Source organism: Mus caroli, chromosome 5 (assembly GCF_900094665.2).
Source record: "Mus caroli chromosome 5, CAROLI_EIJ_v1.1, whole genome shotgun sequence".
Classification (NCBI taxonomy): Eukaryota; Metazoa; Chordata; class Mammalia; order Rodentia; family Muridae; genus Mus; species Mus caroli.
Window position 1 is genome coordinate 69,125,459 of NC_034574.1, and position 22,931 is coordinate 69,148,389.

Consider the following 22,931-nt stretch of genomic DNA (forward strand, 5'->3'; position numbering starts at 1 on the left):
TGTGCATGTCGTACCGCAGGAGGCCTGAGGGAAGGCAGGCTGGTGTGACACTTTTACTTCTCCAAAGGACAACTTTGATAAACAAGTATAACCAATTGTACTGGGCCCAGTTACAGCGGCAATATTCAGCTGGTAGCAAGAGTCTGCATTTTATTCAGTGCTGTATTTCCAAACGTAGCTCATGAAAGCCAGGGAACCAATATAGCACCATTGAAATCGTTCATAATCCTTCATATTTCTAGTTCTGGCAAAGGGGTAAATACCTGAAAGAGTGTAAGTCTCAATTCAATGTTGGCTTTAGAAGGGGAGGGATTCTTATCTGGAGATACACAGCCATGTGCGTGTCCCTCTTTTGGAGCTGCAAAGGATGTGCTCTGCTTATTCTTGTTTTAGTTTAAACCCAGAACCAAGCAGTAAGGACAGCAATGTCAGGAACAGCACAGCAAGACCACACGGAACTTAAGAGAAATCCGGTGCATGTTTGTACAACTGCCAACTGATTCAACAGAGTTTACAAAGATAAAACTTATATCGTTTTTTGCACTAACTGGTTTTAATACAGCACTAATTTGTCTTTGGGCTTTAATCTTTACACAGGGTGAATATGAAAGTGCTATACTGGAGCTTTCCCCAGCTTAAACCACAGTAAAATAGATTTCAAAATAAATTTTAGAATGGTGTAAATTCCAGTTCTGGCTGACACACCCCTTGCTTATTCGTAAGGGACTTTTTGAAGGCAATGTCTTTGCTTGAAATCAACTTAACTTCTTTTTTTTTTTTTTTTTTTTTTAAATAAGCTTTGTAGTTCTCTTCAAACCATTGCCAGCAATAAATGTGAACCAGTGCAGGCCAGCTTAGAACATTTGAAATGTCAGTTCTTAACGCGATGTCACAGTTTGTTTTCACTGATTTAAAATCAAACATCTAAAAATGGTATATTTTGAATTTATGCCCCTCAGAGTTAGATGCCTCTTAAGTAATAAACCTAGTTTGTGTCTGACAGTATTTTAATCACTGCTCTCCAGGGGACCCCTGTGTGTGTTAGACCCTGACTGTGGGACTCCAGAGCCACATCAGTGCTAAAGGAGGACCATAGCCCAGTTTGGTCACGTGAGCAGGAAGGGTCCTCACACAGCTAGACTTCCTATGTTCAAGCACCACTTTGGTGGACTGGACTATGGAGGATCTAAAAGACAGCCAACTTTTCAAAGTTTTCAGTGTGTGTGTGGATGTAGTGACGACAGTCATTAATAGATATTACTTTGCTAGCATTTCCCCAAATAGGCAAAAACAGAGGCAACATGTGCCCTTGGTTCTGTCTTACTGGCCTTTTGACTGTTGGGGAAACAAACGTATAAAAAGTGCCCGTGAATCAGAGAAGGCAACAAGTGACACTATGTGACCAGAGCTAAAAGGAGTTAGCTTTTAATGTTCTTTCCTTAAATGAATTCAGAGCAGGAGGGAAGTGCAGGGACATTCAGGTTTACCCTCCACCACCATCCCGATGCACAATGGATCCCAATGATCTGTCAGTGGAGAATCACTAGAGGGTGGGGTAGTGACTGCCCCAAACAAGAGCAAGTTCTCCAAGGACAAGAAAATAATGCAATAAATTAAATACAGGAGACCAAATCACCAACTACACAATGTAGAAATATAAATACACAGCCATTTTATTTAGGAGACCCAGAGAACTGCTTTGGGAACAAGCGTTCCTTGCAGCCTCTCCTAAGTCCTGTAAATACTTACTATTGTGATTGTCTCTTGGCTCAGCACCTCAGTGTTTGCTGGTGGTGTTGATGGAATCTCAATAGTCTCCACAAACTCTATATAGCTATAACTTACGTCACTAGGACATTTTCCTGGGAAAACCCAGGCATCTTAAAAAATATTGTTGAATACTCAAATCTTTCACAAATTATTATTTCAGAAAAAAAAACAAGGAATGTAGTGGTATGACAACGGAAAAAATATGCAAAACAGTCACATGGAAAAAAAGATTTTTAATTTTTAAATATATAAGTTTGCTTAATTTCTGATGAGCTGTTCAACACTGTTTTAAATATCCTGAATTAGTAACTATGCCAACAAATTTACCTCCAGTGTTTCCACAGGAGACATTAAAATAAGACCAAATTATAGTTTTCTTCAACCAAAGCAGTCTTTTCTCAGTCCTTTTTGTGCAAAAATATTACAAGAGCAACTCAAATGGGAACGCTGAAATGACATGCCAACATTTCAGGGCACATTTAAAACACTCAATAATTCTTGAAGTTACTGTATCCTAAAATATTACTACCAACCGTTTATAGATTAGTTCTGTATATCTACTCAGACAGATGCATATTCCTAGACCTCTGAAAATAAACAGGCTCATTGGTCTCTTTTGGTGTCCACACAATAGGCAAGATAGGTTTACAATAGTGTTTAAATCAAACTACGAATCTACAATCTCCTGACTCCACCACATTCAAAACAAAAGTCAGAGTTTATTTGGCTACCTTGAAATCATTCCCATAAACCTGCTACGGTTCACTGGATCTAAACATTTCTCAGAAATGTGTCATTTATAATTTCACCTAAGTGATGATTAGGGGATCCTTTAAAAATGGTTAATGCCTAAGATACAAACTTTATCTAAATGAATAATTGCAATAAAGTGCTTATTACCTTTCAAAATGATGCTCTTAAACTGTGGTATGTTGTTCTAAGTGTGTGCTATTCCTCCCATAAGGATCCCCAGGCATGAGAGTCTGATCTCACCTGTCTCAGAAAGCAGCAGCACTATCTTTTGGTAGGTAGGCTGACAGTAGGCACATTACCCATGCGGATGAGGCTGGACTAGGGCTACGGCAAAAGGGGAGGGAATTAGAAAAGTGGGAGGCATGTGGAGGGTTCCTACTACACTCATAGTTATATACAAATATATTAAATATGCTATAAAAATAGTCAACTCTTTTCCTTTGCATTTACTTAAGAAGCTCCTCTTAGAAGAGTGTTCACTCAATCCAGACAAACTTAGAAGGTCTCTTTATGCAATCACTATGAAAATGGCAAGTGCCGTTGTGCTGTTTCTTCACCACTGAGAAGTTCCAGTCAGCTCACACCTGGCTATGCACCCTCAGCAATATTAATATCCAGTGTTTATCCTTTCCATTGTGGACTCTGGTACTAAGAACAGGACCACAAGTACTGGAAAGATGATAGGCTTGAACAACTTTTACACAAATGTCTACCAACAAACCTTTAATCACCAAAGAAACAAAAAAAGAAATACTAAAAATCCTATCTGTGTTCCACTTTTAAAAAACTGCCTCAACATAGTGGAAACATTTTAAACACAGTAATATCCAAGTGAAAAGAATCTACCTGTGTAGACTAAGGGTCATTTCTAAGGCTTGAACAAGGCTCATCTCCCTCAACGTGATGCCCATATATGGCCAGACTGCTTCAGTGCTCCCAACTTCCAAGAGACTGCTTTAAGGCAATGACCAACTACTATACAGCACACAGAATTCAAACACTTGCTAGTTAGCCTGGAGTTTGCTATCACAACTATTCAAAAGCACGGGCATTCTTTTATTAGTACTACATCCCTAAGCCATGTCTATGAGACAGCAGAACACAGCACTCTAAATGCTACCCTGACTGAGGATAGAGCTTGGGGAAGGGTCTTGGTGCTCATGTGCAAGCAAGCCCACCTACCACAGTTGCTTTCCTCTCACAGTCTCATCTCTAAGGAAGGAAAGAGGACTTGATATTTTCAATATCGAGGCTCTGGTTTAACGCCAGCCTCAAGGGCAGCTTTGTGTTTACTGTTCTAATCCTGTGTGTTCAGCAACACCAAGTCACCCCATACAGAAGCAGTCCAGAGCAAGGTACCTGCAGGGCAATGAGAACCTGTTTGACCTTCACCCTAACAATTTCTTAGTTAAAAAGCGCTGCCCAGAATCAAAAATTTCAAAGAAAATCAAATCCATGAAATACAGCAAGAGAAGTTAAGGTTTCTAAGAAGCTGAGAAGTGTTTCTTTTTGGTATCTTTTCATGATTTAGATTTGGGGTTTCAGTCAGCTTTGGCTACAGAAATGAACAGGCAAAAGATGAACTTTCTTCAGAATACTGGAGTCGTGTGGGGAGCAGACAAAGACAGTTTGCCATCCAAAGGAACCAAGAATTAAGGAGCTAAGAGGCAGCTGGTGCTGACAACTGTTGCCCAGCATGCATCTCCGTGTGGACAGCAGCCTTAGCAACTAGAGCTCCTTATCAACTGCTACTTTGAAGCAGGGAAATGAACTGTGAAGAACAGCAGGAATTACATAACTAGCATGTTGAATCTCCTTATCACTAAATCCTTGTCACTATGTAATGCAAAAAGATAAATGAGGCACAACTCCGAGGACATGGAATGGCCAAAGATAAGAAGGCAATGTGGAAGGGAGAAAAGCAATGTGGGTGCTCGACTTTCATTGATTTCATCACATGTGCACAAACTTGCATCAATGTGTATTCTCACAACTATTTCTGGTGTTCGTATGAATGTCAGCTAGAAGCACTCTGCAGCGTGTGAGTTACTGACTGGTGTCTAGACACACTTCTTATGCAGAAGAGTAGGTACCAATTTTCTTTGGTTGTTTTCTTTTCTATCACTAACTTGCTAACTTAATTGCTGTCAGGTAAACAGGAAAACAAAGACATGCTTACTGATGATGAGAGCAAAGCTAGAGACAGACAGTTGACTCCGAGTTCCCCGAGCCCTGGTCTAGCAACTCTGCCTTAGGTTATCTGCACTGCTGAAACCGGTTTAGCACCTCACCATCGCATACTTTCCTTTTAAGGTCAATTCTAACGTGCCACACTTATCCTCCCTTTTCTCAGTAATACTTGATATTCTATATTCTACTGATCTTTTGTTCTATAATTGAAAAACTCATTATTAGTACCGTAAAATCTAAAAAAATGCCTTTTAAAATGTATGTAGCTTTGTTGGAATTTATTACCTGTAGAGAATGATATTGCCAAATGAAATCTTAATGTTTAAAATAAAGCATGTGAGTTACATTATTCTAGTGCTGCGATGAAAATCAAAGACAACTTGTCCCTTGTCTCTGAGCAAGTATTTACTGGTAATTCCTAAAAGAATTACCTAGCTTTAAAGGAAGATGCAAACAGGAAACGATTTTGGGATCACATTCCCAGCTGTGATGCTGTCAGGGCAGTCCAAGAGACGCAGCAGTCTTCATGGGAACTTGAGAATGACACTGCTGCTAAAAATGTACTAAGGTTTCAAAACTGCTACTGAAACCAGACAATGAATTCAAGATGGTGAGTTATCACCTGAATTAAAATCAAGGCACTATGGGTTTTTTCCCCTCAAATAACCCTGAATCATTTCTGACTAAAAGAAGCATTGAAGTTTTTAAAGATAATAAAAAGATTCCAACAAATCCTAAAAGTTAAAATTCCCACCTCTGAGAATGTTAAAAAAGTGCCTAAAATGTTTTGTGTGCAAACTTTACTCTTACAACTGAAACATTCTTGAAATTACTTTCAGGCTTGTTGAAAACCATTTACATAAATATTCCAACTATGAAATATATCAAAATACGTGATCAAACTCTCAACAAACCATCTAAAATAATAAAGCAGTGCAATTCTCTCAAACATAATTGAAAAATAATGAAATAAGGGATATTTCTGAGTAAGTGGAAATGTAGCAATAATTTAACCTTAAAAAAATCCATTCCCAGCAGCACATATTACCTCACTGAACAAACTGTGACATCCCAGCCAAAGCACGGACAAAAAGACTTGTGCCCTGGAAAAGTAACTAGAACACTACTGTGTTGTAAACAAAATGAAAAAAGAGAGGTTGTTATCAGTTTGTACATGGTGTCAAACCTAATGAAATGCACTCATACCTGTGAGAGACAGATAATGCTTTCTGTTTCAAAGTGGCTTTCTCTCCTCCATCCAGACACAGAGACACTCTACAGCATCTGTACACAGTGAATTCAAACCTGCACAACATTCTCAAAGTCATCACGGTTCCATCATTATCTGAACAGGGAGAGGAGTTTGGGGTGGGGACTATTAACTACTGGACTATCTTCATGGCATTCTAAGCAAACCCCTGGCAGTGGTGTGCCCTCTGTAATATTTGATGCAGGCACAGACCCACTAAAGCTACCAACATCGTTAGTGCTCTTCGGATTCAGTAAAGATCTGGTTGATAGCTGAGCTTGTTAGCATTTGGCAATATACTCTTTCTATCAAAAAATACCTGGGCAAAGAAACTGTCAGAATTGGCTGTGTCCCTATGACCATTTCCCACTGGCTGGTATTTAGTGGACATCTGAAGCACTGGGCAGCACTTCCCTACCGTCTATCAAGGAACTGAACACTCAAGACCACCCTCATGAAACTGTTCAACTTCTGACCGAATGCCAACTGAGCGATTCTTTCTGGCCATCCCCTTCCTCTCTCATGTCAGAGAGGAAGTGTGTGTGCTACTGTGGCTGGACCTTGGAAGGGTCAGTCAGGCTGTCAGTCCTGTGCCGAGGAAGCTGCTGTTGCTGCTGAGGCTGGTGTTGCTGGTGGTGCGAAGGAGGGAAAGTGCTCTGTTGTAGTGGAAAGGCAGCAGAGAGGATGAGCTGTGTCGAAGGATTCCCATGGAGCAACCTAGATGTCTAAAAACAAAAAGGATGATGCAGTCTGGCTTCTGCCTTCACACTCGTCAGTTCACACTGCCCACAGTCCACAGACACAAGGGCTTTAAACTCTCATTCTGTTTGCTAATCTAAAAACTATTTTTGGAAAACAAAAACCTTACCTTCTTTCTGAACACATAATAAGATTTGACTTTTTAGAGGAATTCTTGATGGGAATGTCTTGAGACAAGCCACATACTTCCTACAGGCCCAAATTCTAAGCAGTAAACTAGAGCACAGCTGTGTCTGGATAGAACACGAGCACTGCCTGGTCAGACTGACAGTGCACACAAGTCTGCCTGTTGGTAAAGAATCAATTGTAACCCCAGTGTGAGAGACAGAGACAGAGGATTTCAGAGGCTCACCAGCCAACCAACCTAAGCTAGTGAATAAACCAGTCTCATGAGACCCTTGTAGAGGGCATTTGCTACTTTGTGGGTTCTTCTTTCTCCCACCCTCCTCCACCTTTTCCACCCTTTCAATCCCCTAACACTAGAGAGAAAAGGATAGAAAAGAAAGGAAGATCCCTGAATAAAGTCAGGGAATGGAAGGCAATGTTATGAGACCACTTTGTGCTAACTAGGGGTGCTGGGTTCCTTAGGGCAAGCTTGATCTTCACCATCAGGATAGCTAATTTCTTCTTTCTTCTTTATGCACAACTACTTAACAAACTTCAACAGCAACCAACCAAAAACCCACCTCTCAGGGGCCCTAGCATTTATATACTGAAAGTCCCCAGAATTTCAAATGTCACACAATCATAGACCCTATCTGCAGCAGGTCAAATCACAGCCCTGCTAGAGCACGAGGCAAATCACTGTCAGCTGCTGTGGACAGTCTGAAGCAGCCCCATATCCCATACCCAAGATTATAATGAAAATGTATTCAAAAAAAAAAAAACAAAAAAACCAAGGTAGACTGAGGAACACCACCTGAGGCTGACTGACTGCTAGCCTCCACACACCGTAAAGTCAGACAGCAAGCAAGCAAGCACAGGCCTTACGCAGGCTTGGGTTAACTTGAGCTATTCCACTGTAGATGTGTGACTTGGTCAAGCTGTCCACTTCTCTCAGCCTTGGCCTTTTCACTTTGTACAAACTCAGCATAGCAGTGTCTTTTACTAACACTACAGAAAAAGGAGGGCACAGCTGGAGGTTGGAGTCCTGTGTGGCTGTATGGGTGACAGAGTAAAGCCCTCCCCCAGCAATAACCAGACACACTGGGTGCTGCATTTCCTGTCTGACCTTCAAAGTCTCAATTTACCACTGTTTGTCCACCATGCTTTAACTTCTGGCTGTCTGTCCATCTGTAACTGGTACACAAAAAGGTCGGACTAGCTGAGAAGATGGGAGAGTTTTCAAGGAAAGTACTTCTGGGACATAACACACTTGCTACAACTTGTTTGAACTGAAGCTAACGTGGGTGACTGACATCTCCAAGTATGCCTACGAACACAAGGACAGTCTTCAAACCTAAGACAAGAAAACCTGCCAAGGACCTTTACGAGTTTTCATCTTGATTTGTTACTAGAATAAGTCTTAGTAAGACAAAGGGATTTATATTATTTAATTCCCTGACCACAACACAAGTACAATTTCAAAGCAGTTCATTAGAAAAGTGAAATTATGTATCATCTATAAAATATGTTTAGGGAAAGCATTGCCCATTTAATATCTTTATGGCTCTTTTGTTTGGAGGGTGCGTTTTTGTGGTGGGGGCAGGGAAGAAGAGACTGTTCATTGTATTAAAAATACTTTTAAACATTTATTCATTGTGTGTGTGTGCACCTGCCAGGGTTCATATGTGGAGATAAGAGAACAATTTCTCCTACCACGTGGGACCTGGAGATTGAGCTCAGGACATCAGGCTCAGCAGGAAGCACTTTACTTATTAAGCCATGTCCATGGCCCCAAATGTTCATTTTTTTTTAAGGGCCTGTCGTCTTTGATAGATCTAGAACACTGAGACCTTAAGGCCTATCACATTTTAAGTTTCCGTTTAATTCTCACAGGATATATATCAAACATGTATTATAGTCACCTAAAGAATAGTCTACGACTGGTTTTATTATTTGTAATAATAGCTAACCCAGTTATTAATTGCAGTACTTCAGACTTAAGCCCTATGAAAACTGTGGGTATGACGAGGCAATATTTCCCTTAGCCCAGATGGACTCCAGCAGAAACCCCAGCAGACTCCCCAGCACTGGAGTCTAGGAACTAACTAGTTCTACTGGCTCCTTGCTGAGGATTGCCATCCAGGGGACTTTCCTCTGGACCTAAGGATAGGCATTCTATATGACTTATCCACATGGTATCTGAGTGGGTTTTGTCATGAATACAAATGTCTTACTACATTTGCCAGGATTATGGTCATCTCTGCCAGTTAGCTACATACCGTACAGTATATTTAGCAATTTACATGCTTTCTTTTAAAAAGGCATGAAGTGTGAACTATTATTATGTCCAATGTATTGATGAGGTTTGTCAAGTTAAAGTGCCATGCCAAAGCTCACATGTATATGGTGAAGCCATGACTCAATTAAGGATACCCTGAATTTAGAGCTCAAGTTCTAATGAAAACCTATATTGCATCTACACTGGACTTCACCTTTGACATTAATTTCTAACAAGAAAATTCTAATAAGCTGGCTTGGTGGAGGCAGAGGCAGAGGCAGGAGAATCTCTGAGTTCCAGGCCAGGTAGGAACCCAACAAAACAAAACCAGAGTTGAATAAAATTTGATCAGATAAGTAAGGTAACTCCTAGGCTGAAAAGGGATCGTTCTTGATGTACCTGCCCAGTAAGTACAGTTTGATGGTATGTAAGAAAAAAATAGACTTTTTTATTAAATTCTGGAGGGAAAATAGGCTCAGTAAGTGACCTGACATGAGTAAGAAGTCGGTCACTACCCAGAAGTTCAGAGAAGGAGTATGGCTAGGCAAGACTTTGAAATCTAAAAGCTTTCTAAGACTGAAGAAAAGGTAAAACAGCCAATCTCACTGTTATCTGGTTCTTTAGATATTAAAATCCCACAGAAAGTGTTTAAGAATTTCCCAGACCCTTAAAAACCTATTCATCTAACAGCTTATCTGATTATAACATAGCCAACCCCCTCAGGGCAGCCTCTTCGTGGGGAGTTACCTGTAAGAACTGCTGTGGTGGCTGGCCCAGCTGGGCCTGAGCTGGCTGCTGAACTGAAGGAAGCTGCTGTTCCTGGGAACTCTGCTGTTGTTGCTGCTGCTGCTGCGGCTGCTGCTGCTGCTGCTGCTGTTGTGTTACCGATAATGTCTGTGCCTGCTGCTGTTGTGTGGCGAAGGTAGGATAGGCAGTCACCACCTGACCCATAAGCATGGTACTTGGTACCATGACGGCCCCACAAGCTACAGGAGCAGTCACTAATTTGGTCACAAGTTGCTGACCTTGAGAAAATCTGTGAGAGAAAACAAAATAGAGTCAAAAGGACAACTCAGCCTGTCAGTGCAATATTTATCTCCGCTAATACCCAGTGACATGGTTCATCATGTTATAAAAGCATATGCTCTTAGTTTTCAGAGACTGTCCTTGGAGGCAAAAGATGCTACATAGTGGTAGAGTGCACAGCACAGCACCAACACTAATTTTAAAAGACATTTTTTCAGGGGATATCAGAGCCAAAACACAACTTTTAAAAATACTCATTCCCAAGATGAAGGGCCTTTCATATCACATATAGAAACAAGCTGAAAAGGGGAGGAAGGCGAGCTCCAAAAAAGAACAGAGTCTCTATTCTCATTGCCTATATAATCCTGTAGCTTCCTCAGCCTGAACATAATTGTTATTTAAAGAAAAAATCATATTGCTCAATACAACTGCAAAATATGTAAGCAGCAGCATACTTGTAAAGGCAATAAAAACATGAAACTAGGCTGGGCAGTGGTGGCACACACCTTTAAGCCCAGCACTTGGGAGGCAGAGGCAGGCGAATTTCTGAGTTCGAGGCCAGCCTGGTCTATAGAGTGAGTTCCAGAACAGCCAAAACTATTCAGAAAAACCCTGTCTTGAAAAGCAAAAACAAACAAACAAAAAAACCCAACAAAATAACAACAACAACAACAACAAAACCCATGATACTATTTTATATCATGTATTTAAGACCACAGAAATCCTATTGTTTAAAAAAAGCTTCCCAGTAAACTGTAATTATGCAAAGATTTGTTTTAATTCAGCTATCTGGACTTCTCATTCTAGACCCAAATGCCTTTTTCTTTAATAGTTACATCTATTTAGGCATCTAAGCTCTGAAACCCCGAGTTCATAGCCACCTTCTCTGCTGTAGCACTTGGCCAAACTATTAACAACACACATTTTCTCATCTGAGATATGGGGAAGTAAAGGGAGATACTATACAGTTTTAAATTGGAGCAGAAAGATAAGCTCTCCTCCTGCTGCTCTCTTGCCACCTTTACTAAAAAGACCCAAGCCACACCTGTGCACAGCCTGTAACAGCCTTGGCTGACAGTACACTGCAGTGTGGCTTCTCTGCCAGTCCAGTTTGGAATGAAAAATAAAATTTAACGTTATTCTGTTAAGTCTTTAATAACAGATTTGGCATTTATTTCAACTTATAAAAGCTGTCTATAGTAAGCAACAAACTAAAATTTTATGGTAAAAAATAAAATTGTTGGTTTTAGAAAAAAGCATAATACAAAGGATTGACCTGAGGGGTCCTCCCCATGCTAGGTGAGTTCTCTATTCCTGGCTTATAGCACCAGCCCCTAAATATACATTTTTATTTATTTACTTTTATGACTTTCTTTTACTGTGTCTGCCACATCCACGCAGACATGGGGGAGACCAGAAGAGGTCATGAGACCCACAGAGCCAGAGCTGGGAACTGAACTCAGCTTTCTAGAAGAGCTTCAAGTGCTCTGCAGTGCCGAAGCATTCCTCCAGACCATCTAGGTTTAAATTTTTTTTAATATTTATTTATTTATTTTTGGTTTTTTGAGACAGAGTTTCTCTGTGTAGCCCTGACTGTCCTGGAACTCACTTTGTAGACCAGGCTGGCCTTGAACTCTGAAATCTGCCTGCGTCTGCCACCACCACCCGTTCTTTTTTTTTTTTTTTTTTTTAATGTTTATTTTATTTAGTTTATGTACATGAGTACACTGTAGCTATCTTCAGATATACAAGAGAGAGCATCAGATCCCATTACTGATGGTTGTGAGCCACCATGTGGTTACTGGGAACTAAACTCAGAACCTCCGAAAGAGCAGTCAGTGCTCATAAATGCTGAGCCATCTCACCAGCCCTAGGTTTTTAATCAATCAATTTACATATCTGAAAACAATAAATGAAGTATGACAACTACCTTATCTGTCTGTCCTGAGTGAACGTAGTGACTGTAGCACTCTGGGTACTGTTCTGTGGCATACTGGATGGAATCTGGACCATGCTCCCTGCTGCAGGCTGAGAAATCACCATTGTATTGTACAGTGGGGCTGTAAGAGTGCTCGGTGTCTGATTTGGAAGAGACGTTTGCTGACTGTGTCCACTCATTACACTCTGTTGACTCTGCTAGAAAAGATTGTATGGAAATTATCTAACAGTTACAGGAGACCATGCTTCTACTACTCACCATCTAATAATGGTGAGAGAACAGAAGAGACAGCAACATATATTATTCAGAGAGAAATGAGCCTGATTTGTACTTACAGACTTAGTCTGGATTCCTTGACGGAAGGTAAGCTAAGACTTTAAAAGAAGCCTCTTCACAGCTAAGTAAAATATACACCGACGTTGTTGGTTAAAAGCAAGTCAGTGACAGTCACACACTCATGATTTTCAAATGGAGTCACAGATATCCAGTAATGAGCTGCCAGCAACCTACAGACTGAGTAAACTGCCCCTGCTTCCCCAACAGTCTGTCTATTCAGTGTTTGCTACTCAGCCTCTTTGGCAAGTCAATGACTTTACATACAGAAAGTCTACGAGCTACAAGAACTTGGTACAATTACTAAACTAAGTCCTTAAACAAATCACAAAACTATTAAATATAAAAATATTTAACAGTAACATATTCTATAAAATATTTTAACGATCAATAGTTTATGCTCTAATTTTTATAAAAAAATAAAGGCTGGTGCAACACAGCCTTTTTTAACTAGATATTTTAGTCAATTACCTGAGTTGGTGTACTTTGTAAAGTCTGTTGCTGTATCATGTGCTGGCCTGTGCTGATATGTCCAGCATTCATTCCACTCTGAACCTGGCTAGCAGGGACAACTTGGCCTTGCATATTTATAGGTGCGAGTTGCTGGGTATTACAATTTCCAGAGGAAAGTTGAACAGAACCAAAATTCAATCCAGGGTTTGACTGCTGCAAAAACATCTTTGAAAACAAAGATCACATTTTAATGAAATTTCTTTGGCAGGCAAGAAGGCTCAATAGGTACAAGTGTTTGCTGCATAAGTCTGACAGCCTGAATTTGGTTCCTGGATCCCATAGTGAAAGAACAGATTTTCAAAAGTTATCTTCTGAACCCCACATATACTCCATGGCACATGTATGCATGCGCGCACACACACATGCACACACACATACACAATAATTATAATTACACGGGGGGGGGGCATACTGGGAATCAAACTTAGGGCTACAAGCATTTTACCGATGAGCTACATTTCCAGCATAAATATGCTTTACAGTTAAAAACAAAAACAAACAAACAAAAAAACCCAAAAAAACAACCAACCAAAAACAAAAAGCAAAACAACAAAAAAAGGGAGACTACTGAAAGAAACCAAGCAAAATGAAGTTTAACAGTCTAGTAATAAGTCATTAGAACATTTCATGAGAACGGTGATAGTAGCAATAAACCGTGAAGCTACACGTTCACTCTTTTCACTCTCGCACACATCAGCTGTGTTCCTCAGTGCTCCTCCTTGGGCTGCTGCTGGCAGCTCTGGATCCTCAGTCACTCAGCTTGTAGCTGTGCATAGAAGCAGTGCTCACTTAGCTTCCCTTCGGCAAAGCCCTAGTGGCCTAGATGGCCCTGCTGGTTAAGCAGTAAGTGTCTTATCAAGTAAGAGGAATCATAGCTATTGGCATTTTACTAACACTATTATAAACTCTCTACCTTAAGTGGTCCATAAAATAAAATTTTATATTATGGACTTGAACTTACTAAAATTTCGAGTTCATTAGTCTAAAAACTAGTAATCTGATAGAAATGTTCTTAGCATGAGTGTTTTTAGAGGCTTGATATTATTAAGCAGGTAGCCAATATTTACAGAACTGGGGTAAAAAGACCTCTTGCCTTTGACTTTTCACAAAAAAAAAAAAAAAAAAAAAAGAGCCAATTTTTAGGAACTCAAAATGTGAAAGAGATTCTCTGTGCTCAGACAGAATAAGTTACCTGTAGCCCTTGACCATGGACCATCTGAAGTTGCTCTTGAATTTTCCTTAGTTCTTCTTGCTGCCGATGAATATTTGCCTCTATCATCCGTGTCCGCTGCTCTAGCTGGTCTTTTAGATGCTGCATGGCTCCTAACTGAGCTGAAAACTGAAACTGAAGCAGCACATGGAAAGAGAGTACAACACACTTTAGCTGTGCGGTGTGAGTCAGGCGAGAGCTGCTCCCCACACTCCATCTCCGCTCTGCTCAGCTGCACTGGAGCTGGACCTCAGAACCAGTCTCTGCCTGCAGACCCACAGCAACCTGCGCAGAGGCCACTGGGCGAGCTGCAAAGGAAGGTGCTCTGCTCCTGGGAAGGTGCTTGCCTCTCTTCCATCACAAGTGCCAGTGGGTAGCTTCCTGTCTATGGCACTGCAGTGACTAGCAGTTTCTAGCCAGGTGAGCCCCTCCTGTTACACGTGTCCTCCCTCTGACTTACATTAGTGGTTGTCCTCACAGTTTCAGTTTTCACCCCCTTCCTTTTTTTTTTTAAAGTTACAACCTGGTAAGGGCACATGCCACTGAATGTGTGTGTAGGTCAGAAGACAACTTGGAAGAGTCAGTTCTGACTCACTCTTGACTGATTACAAGAACAAACTACAGTTAGACGGTGTGAGTGTGTGGAGGTGTGATGGCACATTCCTTTATTCTTAGCACTGGGGAGGCAGAGGCAGGCGGATCTCTGTGATGTCAAGGCTAGAAAGTTCTAGGTCAGCCAGGGCTAGAGTGAGCCCCTGTCAAAAATGAAAAGAAAAAAGAAAACAACCCGAGCTTCTATTGTAGCTTAAGAATTTAGTAGAACGAGTTCTTTAGTTGCTCACTTCACTTGGACATTTTACCAGATGAGAATGTACCCGGACCTGGAATGAATCCATACCAAATTCTGTCATCTCGAGAGTCCCCTCTTTGTGTACATCAGCAGAATTATCCAAAGTTAGGCAGGAGGATCACTAATTCAAGACCTACCTTGGATATAGAGTGAGTTCAAGGTTAGCCTAGGCAACATTTTATGGCCCGGTCTTAAAATAAAAAGTAAAAAGAAAGGGCTTGTGGGCTTATATATAGTGTTTGCCCAGAATGTTCAAGACCCCAAGTTTCAGTTCCTAGCATCCTCCTTCCTCCCCACATATCAAAATCACTAATCCTCATCTGAGTGACAACCAATACTTTATTCTGGTGCTATTCTGAAAAAATCATTATACCTTTTATCTATACTATCCTTAGACCAGTTTAAACTGTAGTTTTTAAAGGCTAAGCAATTCTAAGAAATCATGAATGAATTCCTCTACATTGAGGGTTTTCAGTCTTCTGGTTTTTATGTCTAGTTAATGAGCTACAATGTAGACACACTTGATGTCACTGCTCACTTAGTTCTTCTGTTCTGTGTGACAGCAGAGCAGTTCACTTCATGGAACATCTACTCTCACCTTTCTGCAGTGAGCTGCACAAGTGAGTCGGAAGGCCCACCTTACCCTTTCATGGCTACCTTCACAAAGGTTGTACTAAATGAGCTAGCTCTTTGTAAAGTTGTGCCAAGGAGACTGAATATTACTTCATTTTTATTTTATTTTGTTTTATTTTTGAAAATGGCTTTGCTCTGTAGCCTTGGCTGCATTGGAACTCTCTTTCAGAGATCAGGTTGGCTTCATACTTGTGGTGATCCTCCTGCCTCTGCCTCTGCCTCCCAGGTATTGCACCATCATCTCTGACTTCTGAGTATTACTTTTTAAAGCATAAAAGAGCGACTTTTGAAGATGGCAGTGACCATCTCAGATTCCATTCCATTAGGCTTGAGAAACATTATAAAGTGAGTGCTTCAACTTTCTCCTGCCTTTTTAAAATGTTAGTTAAAATGTTATATTTATTTTTAGGTCATACAGATATTTTATTGTCACTAAAGTTATTCTTATATGTAAATGTTGTCACAATTTGAAACATTTCTAATTAAATACAAACCAGAAAAAATAGAAACAAGCAGAGAATACAGGACACAGGAACAAAAGCGTAAAGTCCATGCTGAGTGAAAACAGAGCACTGAACGCTTAGCTGTAGGTGTGACATAGCATATATCTCAAGAAAACACCTCTATAAAGATGTTATTAGCAATCCTTAAGTGACACCCTGAGATTAAAGAACAAATAGTATTAAATGTCTACATATTACATAGAAATTCTGTCAATTCTTTAAAATAAGATGTAAAGGTTAAATTTAATATTTAGTAAGACAGTACTGTTACAGAGCTTTTAATAGGTTAGTGTGGCTAAAAACCAGGATTTAGTGCCACATAAAATAGAAGATTTCCCACTATATGTATTACTATTTAGTAGTGTTCTTAACATTTCTGAAATGTTGGATGAGCCTTAAATCACACGAAGGTACACAGTAGTGCTTTGGGAATTCCTTTCCTCTTGCCAATTTCAGCACTCACACCTCCTTTGGACTAAGGCCATCTTACATTTCTAAACACCTTTCCTTCTTTTTTTATGAGGTTCTCATGTAGTTCAGGCTGATTGTGAATTTACTATATAGTTGAGGATAGCCTTGAACTCCTGATTTTTCTGCTTCAACCTCCCCCACACAGGTAAACACTACCATACTTGGCTTTTTCCACTTGTTTAAGCTGCATTTAAGGCTCCAAATCGTGTGTGTAGACTAAATTAACATGGTATTTTATTTATGTTATTCCCTTAGATCAAGTAGCTTGTTAGTATAGATAGGCAAATACTGTCAGCATCCAATATGTGTAACTCAATATATACACAGAACTAAATAAATAGCCCGTGTGCAAATAAATGAATCAATATAGAATATATAGTTACTCAAGTCTTCCAATATCCATAAGGAGGGACAAAATGAACTAGTATATTTCATGTTTAAGATTATCATACCTGTAGACTGTTGTTATATATAAGATGTTATAGCACAGTAAGCAAGAAGATATAAAACCATCATTTATCTGTGATTCTTTCTAATAAGGGTCCACCAAAATCATTGTAAATAACAAACATGTCACTACATATTCTAAATACTTCCAGATTCACTGCCTTTATATGTATTTATATATACATATGTATAAAACTATATTTGCTTAAATGCAATTATCATTGGTAAATGCTCAACTAAAACAAACAAAAATACCTGTGACATGCCTTGTGGAATTGGTAAATTTGCAGCTTGAGACATCGCTGGCTGTGTTAATGATGGACCAACTGACTGGGAGTTTATGGACTAGAAGCAAAATAAAAGATGACAATGAGGTGACGCTCACATTCGTCTTTGAGTACTTCCACCACAATACAATCTGATTTGCTTATCACTGACAATCAACCTCACTCTGTTGAGTACGAAGTGAGCTGCCCTTTCTACTCTTCTCTTCTCTTTCCCATGGTGCCCAGCTCAGGCCCTTGGATGTATACTCAATGAAAAGTTGAGTGGCTGAACTCAAGGCAACTGAAACTGAATAGTAGCTCTCACTTAGCACTGTTTCACAATTAAAAAAAAAAGTCTAGCATTTTACTTCAAATATGGAAAAGATTTTGAGTGTCCTATGTCAGCAAAAGATTGATCCTTCCCGAAAGGTTACTGCAGACATCTGTGACCACATCTGTGGGCTCCTGCAAGGCTGTGCTGTTCGCTAAAGGCGTACCTGACTGCTGAAGGACGACCTCCGCTGTGTCATCTTTTCGTGAGCTGGCAAATGCTGTCTGGGAGGAGTGCTAGTATCAGTAGGGATCTTTGTCGGTGTGGCTAAAGACAGTCAACAGAGAACAGAATTAGTACGTACAGCATGAATGATTGATCTCAACATATGCTCCAAGGAATAGACAAACTGAGTTAGTTTTCTGTTATTAGAAAAAAATTAAATCCATACCTACAATTCTAACTACTTTGTAAAGGACAAAGCAAACATGTGAGACAGTAAAACTCTAAAAACAGTTTCTCACCATCCTCAACACCCTCAAGGGACAGACAGGCTTCCTACCTCCTACAGATATAAACCCACACTAACAAACGGCCCAGTGCTTCCCTGACAACCATCCATAACTCTAGTTCCACGGGGTGTGAAACCTCTTTTGACCTCCATGGGGACCGGGCACACTTGGTGCACAGATCATATGCAGACAAAACACTCATAAATCTGATTTGCCTGGTTTTACAATGAAAGGTAGAATTTTCTCTGTTTAAGGAATAATTTAAGTAGAGTATTACTATCTACATATCATCCTTTCATCACTTTAACTCTTTTCTAAACATAAATAATTTGCTTCTCAATGGAAGCTTTACTTCAAAACTGGAAAAGATTAGCATTTGAAAATGTGCTTGACAAAAGTACTGATGTCAGCAACACAAGTAACTGAGAAGACCTCTTTGAAACATGCTTGTTTTCAGCTGAGGCACTCACAGGAAGGGTCTGAGACTGCTGTGTGAGATGACTTTCTTGAGCTTCTAGAGGAGGCAGAAGGAGTTGGGCTGTGATCAAACCTTTCCAGTGCTTCCTTGAGACTCACTGTGTTGATACGATTGTCAGACCCAGAATCTTGGCTCTAAGGAGACAAGAGGAACATAAATGCTTTCTTAGTGCTCAATGCAGAGGTCTCAGTACAGTTTTATCAGGGCTGGAGAGGCAGCTAGTGTGTAAAAGCATTTGCCATTAAACCATAAAGGACCTACATTTGAATTCCCAGAACCCACCCACAGTTGGGTCCAGTAGCATGCCTTTGTAATCCCAAAACTTTTGTGGCAAGATGGGAGGCAGGAACAGCTGGAATCCCCCAAAGTACAAGGGACAGCTAGACTGGGGTGTACAATTGAAAGAGAGAGAGAGAGAGAGAGAGAGAGAGAGAGAGAGAAAGATTCAATCATTCTTAGTTTTTGCCTAAAATAAGGCTAAAAAGTGTGTGTATGTATGTGTACTAATTAGGAAAAAATATTATTTAATAGTTTGTTTTCATTCTCTATTTAAAAAATAAGATGACTCAGGCTAGACTTTTGTATTAAGTTCAAAAATTTAACTCAAAGTAGATTAAATATTATGAGCTAAAACTATAAAACTCTTAAAGAAACCAAAGGAAATGGTTTTATGACATTAGATTTACCAGTAAACTGGAATTCATAAAGTTAAAAACATTAACGCATCAAAAGACAATGCCAGCAGAATAAAAGCGACCCACAAAAATGAGAGGAGGTATTTATACATCATTATCTGATCAGTGCTTAATATCTAGGATATAAAACTCTACAATAACTCAATTATAAAAATGAAAACAGACACATCGCATGTGATGAGATGTACTTTTGTTTCTTGCTGAGACAAGGTCTCACACTACAAACCATGACCCAGTGACAATCCTCCTGCCTCAGTTTCTAAAAAGCTAAGATTATGGGCATGAGCAACTGTACCTAGTTGGCCTGCACCTTTAAACACAACATTGCAAAGGCTATTAAGAGGATCATCTGACTCAGCCTGAGCAACACAGCAAAATTCCTTGTCAAGAAACAACAAAACCCAAAACAAAAAGAGAACAAGGTGGACATGGTGGCACTTCAAAAGCCACTTGGGATGCAGAGGCAGGGTGGTCAGGAGTTCAAGGTTATCCTTGCATACATAATCAGTCCAAGGACAGCTTGGTCCATATGTGACCCTATCAAAAAAATTAAAAATAAAAAATGAGTAATGAATGAGTAGTTAAGTAAGAAAATAAAGACGGTAGGAGGAAAAGAAATACTTCTCCACAGAGGATATAAAACCCTCACCAGATATATTATTCAAACTTACTAACCAGGGAAATTCAAATCAAAACCAGTCATGCTACCTCATGTTCTATTAGCATGGCTAGGACCAAACAACCCACGGCAGACACTTGGGTGGACAATCTCTGTCTGAAGCCAACTTAGTCAACATACTGGGTTCCTGGCTACTGAGTACTACATAGTGAGACCCTGTATGTAATCAAAACAAAACAAATCAACAACAACAACAACAACAAAACCCCCTACTTCTCAGAAAGCATTCAGTGTGGTAAAGATGAGAAGAAACAGGAATTCTTATGGCTTAGCAATGGGACTGTAAAAATGGTATGGCCTCTACAGAGAATAGTGTGGTAGTTTCCCTCACTTTAACAAAGAGTAACCTACCATATGATCTAGTATTCTACTTCTTAGTAAACATCCAAAGAGAAGAAGTGGAAACTCTAATCTGTATGTCTACCTATGTTCACACTATTTTTTGCAAATAAAAGGTGAAGACAAGCCAAGATTTCTCAGACTAATAAGAGGATACACCCATGGCAGAATATTACTCAGCCCCCAAATAAAGGGAAATCTGATATAAGTTACAACTTAATGAACCCTGAGAATATCATACCAAATAAAATTAGCCAATCACAAAGGAACAAATACTGTATGAGTTTGTTCACAGTACTCAGAGCAGCCAAATTAAAAACAAACAAACCCCTAGTTGAAAAGAGCTGGAGGGAAAGGACGGAAAGTTGTTTCATAGAGTTCCCGGTTAGGAGGATGGGGGCATTCTGTGCGTGGGCAGGAGTGACAGGTGTAACACTGGGAATGCTACAATGCTCAAGTGTGCTCTTAAAACCATTAAAATTGTCATTTTATCACATAGTTTTACAAAGTAAGTAACAGAATAAAGATAGTGCTTTATTTTACGAAGTTCTGTAAAATCTTTGGAAGTCACCATTTGCTCCAAATCTTCCATTATGCCATTTCTAGGGGATGTCACTTTGTGCATGAACTACCCACGGCCCTTCCGTTCCTATTATCTTCCCTGACCCTTTCCTTAAACTTACCTCGGTCACTCAGTCTCTGCTTTGGGACAGGAAACACTGTAGCATGTATAAGCAGTATAGACTAAAATGACAATTTAACCATGCTTCCTGTTCCTATAGCTCACAGGCTCAAGGGCGGCCTACAATAGCCACTTACTTCAAGTAAGTATGCTCAATTCTAGTCAGCAGAATTGCCCAAGTGTACTAAGGGGCTCATTTCCCTATTCTCGAAAATTGTCTCAAGCCTTTCCCACTCTACTCAAACTGTTGTGGTCCTTCTCTCGACTGACAGTCTTGCCTTATAGAGATGAGAACACTTATTTCACCATAACCAAAACCAAAACCCTACCTCGGATATAACATATATACTAGTGCTTCCTCACACACCACACACTTAAAATAGAATCAGTGTCCCCTTAAAGTCTTTCTACATGCAGTAGTGAACAAGAACCAAGTATGCATCTTTATTTCAGGGTGAAACATGACTGCTTGCATACATGTCAATATGTGTAAATACAAAACACCTGATCTCACAGTTTCTCACTCTGGGGTGGAGGGCATGTGCCCCAGTGTCTCATCTCCTCCGTCATTAACGTGCAGCTTTTCCCAGCCTGTCTTGTTGAACACACCTCTCACTGCTTCTCAGCCTCTAGAACCTTCCGCCCACCTTCAAAGTCCATGATAAACAAATTACTAGGCATTTTCTACCCTGGTTCTGAATACTTCTTTCCTCATCTGTTCGAAACATAAGACCTCCCCAACCTCCTTGTAGGTCCCATCAGAAGTGGGGCTTCTGTCTTCAGACTCTGAGACCATAACTTCCCAGGATGCAGAAAGTCCTCCTGCTAATGCTGCGCCGTCCCTGCCTGCACTCCTTAAGCTCGAGGCTTGGAGTGAACATACTGTGTCACATGGTTTGTGACGTGGTGACTTCTGGCTTAGTATCCCCCATAATCAGTGCTCCTAAAGCCCTTCTCCTCACGCCCAGCCTGGGGAGCTCTTCCTTCCTGTTGCCTGGTTAAAGTCTTCCACTCATCTGCAGCCACTAATTCTTCGTCATATCTTAAAGTCAATCATCTTAATTCAAGCATCCACGTTTTTTTTACCAAAACCTGCCTCGTTACCTACTCATCCCGATTAATCTGCTAATTCCAATTTTCTCTCTCCTAATTAACTTTTAAATAGCAAAAATCTTGGATTCCTTTTTTTAGATGCAAATGAGGTTTTAAATAGTAAATTCAAAATAAAAATTATAAAGGATAAGCAAATCTCTCTCATAAATTATTGGGAAATGAGATATTTAAAAAAGAGACTGTAAGAAACATACTTTGTCAGCAGCTGTCTCAGGAAGAGACTCTTCAATGCCAAGTTCTCGCCGTCTTTCAGCCCTAACTTCTGCATAACTACAAATGGAAAGAACCAAATTTTAAATGTTTGGTCATTCATTTAAAATACTGCAGAGATGCAATTAATTGGTGTTTGTTAGGAATCTCACTTAACCATCAGTAATTTTGTACTTTCTGTATGTGCTACACAAACCTAATACAGATCTACAGCTTAATGCCTGGACTGGCTAGTTTTGTGTCAACTTGACACAGCTGGAGTTATCAGAGAAGGGAGCTTCAGTTGAGGAAATTCCTCCATGAGATCCAACTGTAAGGCATTTTCTCAATTAGTGATCAAGGGGGAAAGACCCCTTGTGGGTGGGACCATCCCTGGACTGGTAGTCAGTTCTATAAGAGAGCAGGCTGAGCAAGCCAGGGGAAGAAGCAAGCCAGTAAAGAACATCCCTCCATGGCCTCTGCATCAGCTCCTGCTTTCTGACCTGCTTGAATCCCAGTACTGCATCCTTTGGTGATGAACAACAACATGGAAGTGTAAGTTGAATAAATCCTTTCCTCCCCAACTTGCTTCTTGGTCATGATGTTTGTGCAGGAATAGAAACCCTGACTAAGACAATACCTAAATTCAATCTGTATTCTACAAATTAGGTCATCTAT

At 40.1% G+C, this 22,931-nt stretch overlaps 1 protein-coding gene across 4 annotated transcripts in view; it reads right to left on the bottom strand.

The window, feature by feature from the left end:
* Positions 1–1,649: 1,649 nt before the first annotated feature.
* Positions 1,650–22,931, bottom strand: part of Clock (clock circadian regulator) — an 80,583-nt gene continuing 59,301 nt past the window's right edge. For 3 of the 4 annotated variants that reach the window (XM_021162108.2, XM_021162107.2, XM_029477072.1), the window contains 9 exons: positions 22,259–22,334; positions 18,549–18,690; positions 17,793–17,893; positions 17,285–17,374; positions 14,108–14,260; positions 12,874–13,080; positions 12,061–12,266; positions 9,852–10,140; positions 1,650–6,687 (listed from right to left, as the gene is read on the bottom strand). In XM_021162108.2, the coding sequence (XP_021017767.1) occupies positions 6,508–6,687; positions 9,852–10,140; positions 12,061–12,266; positions 12,874–13,080; positions 14,108–14,260; positions 17,285–17,374; positions 17,793–17,893; positions 18,549–18,690; positions 22,259–22,334 (1,444 nt within the window). In that variant the 3' untranslated portion in view covers positions 1,650–6,507. The remainder of the gene's footprint in view (positions 6,688–9,851; positions 10,141–12,060; positions 12,267–12,873; positions 13,081–14,107; positions 14,261–17,284; positions 17,375–17,792; positions 17,894–18,548; positions 18,691–22,258; positions 22,335–22,931) is intronic. The other variant, XM_021162109.2, reaches the window with a different exon arrangement.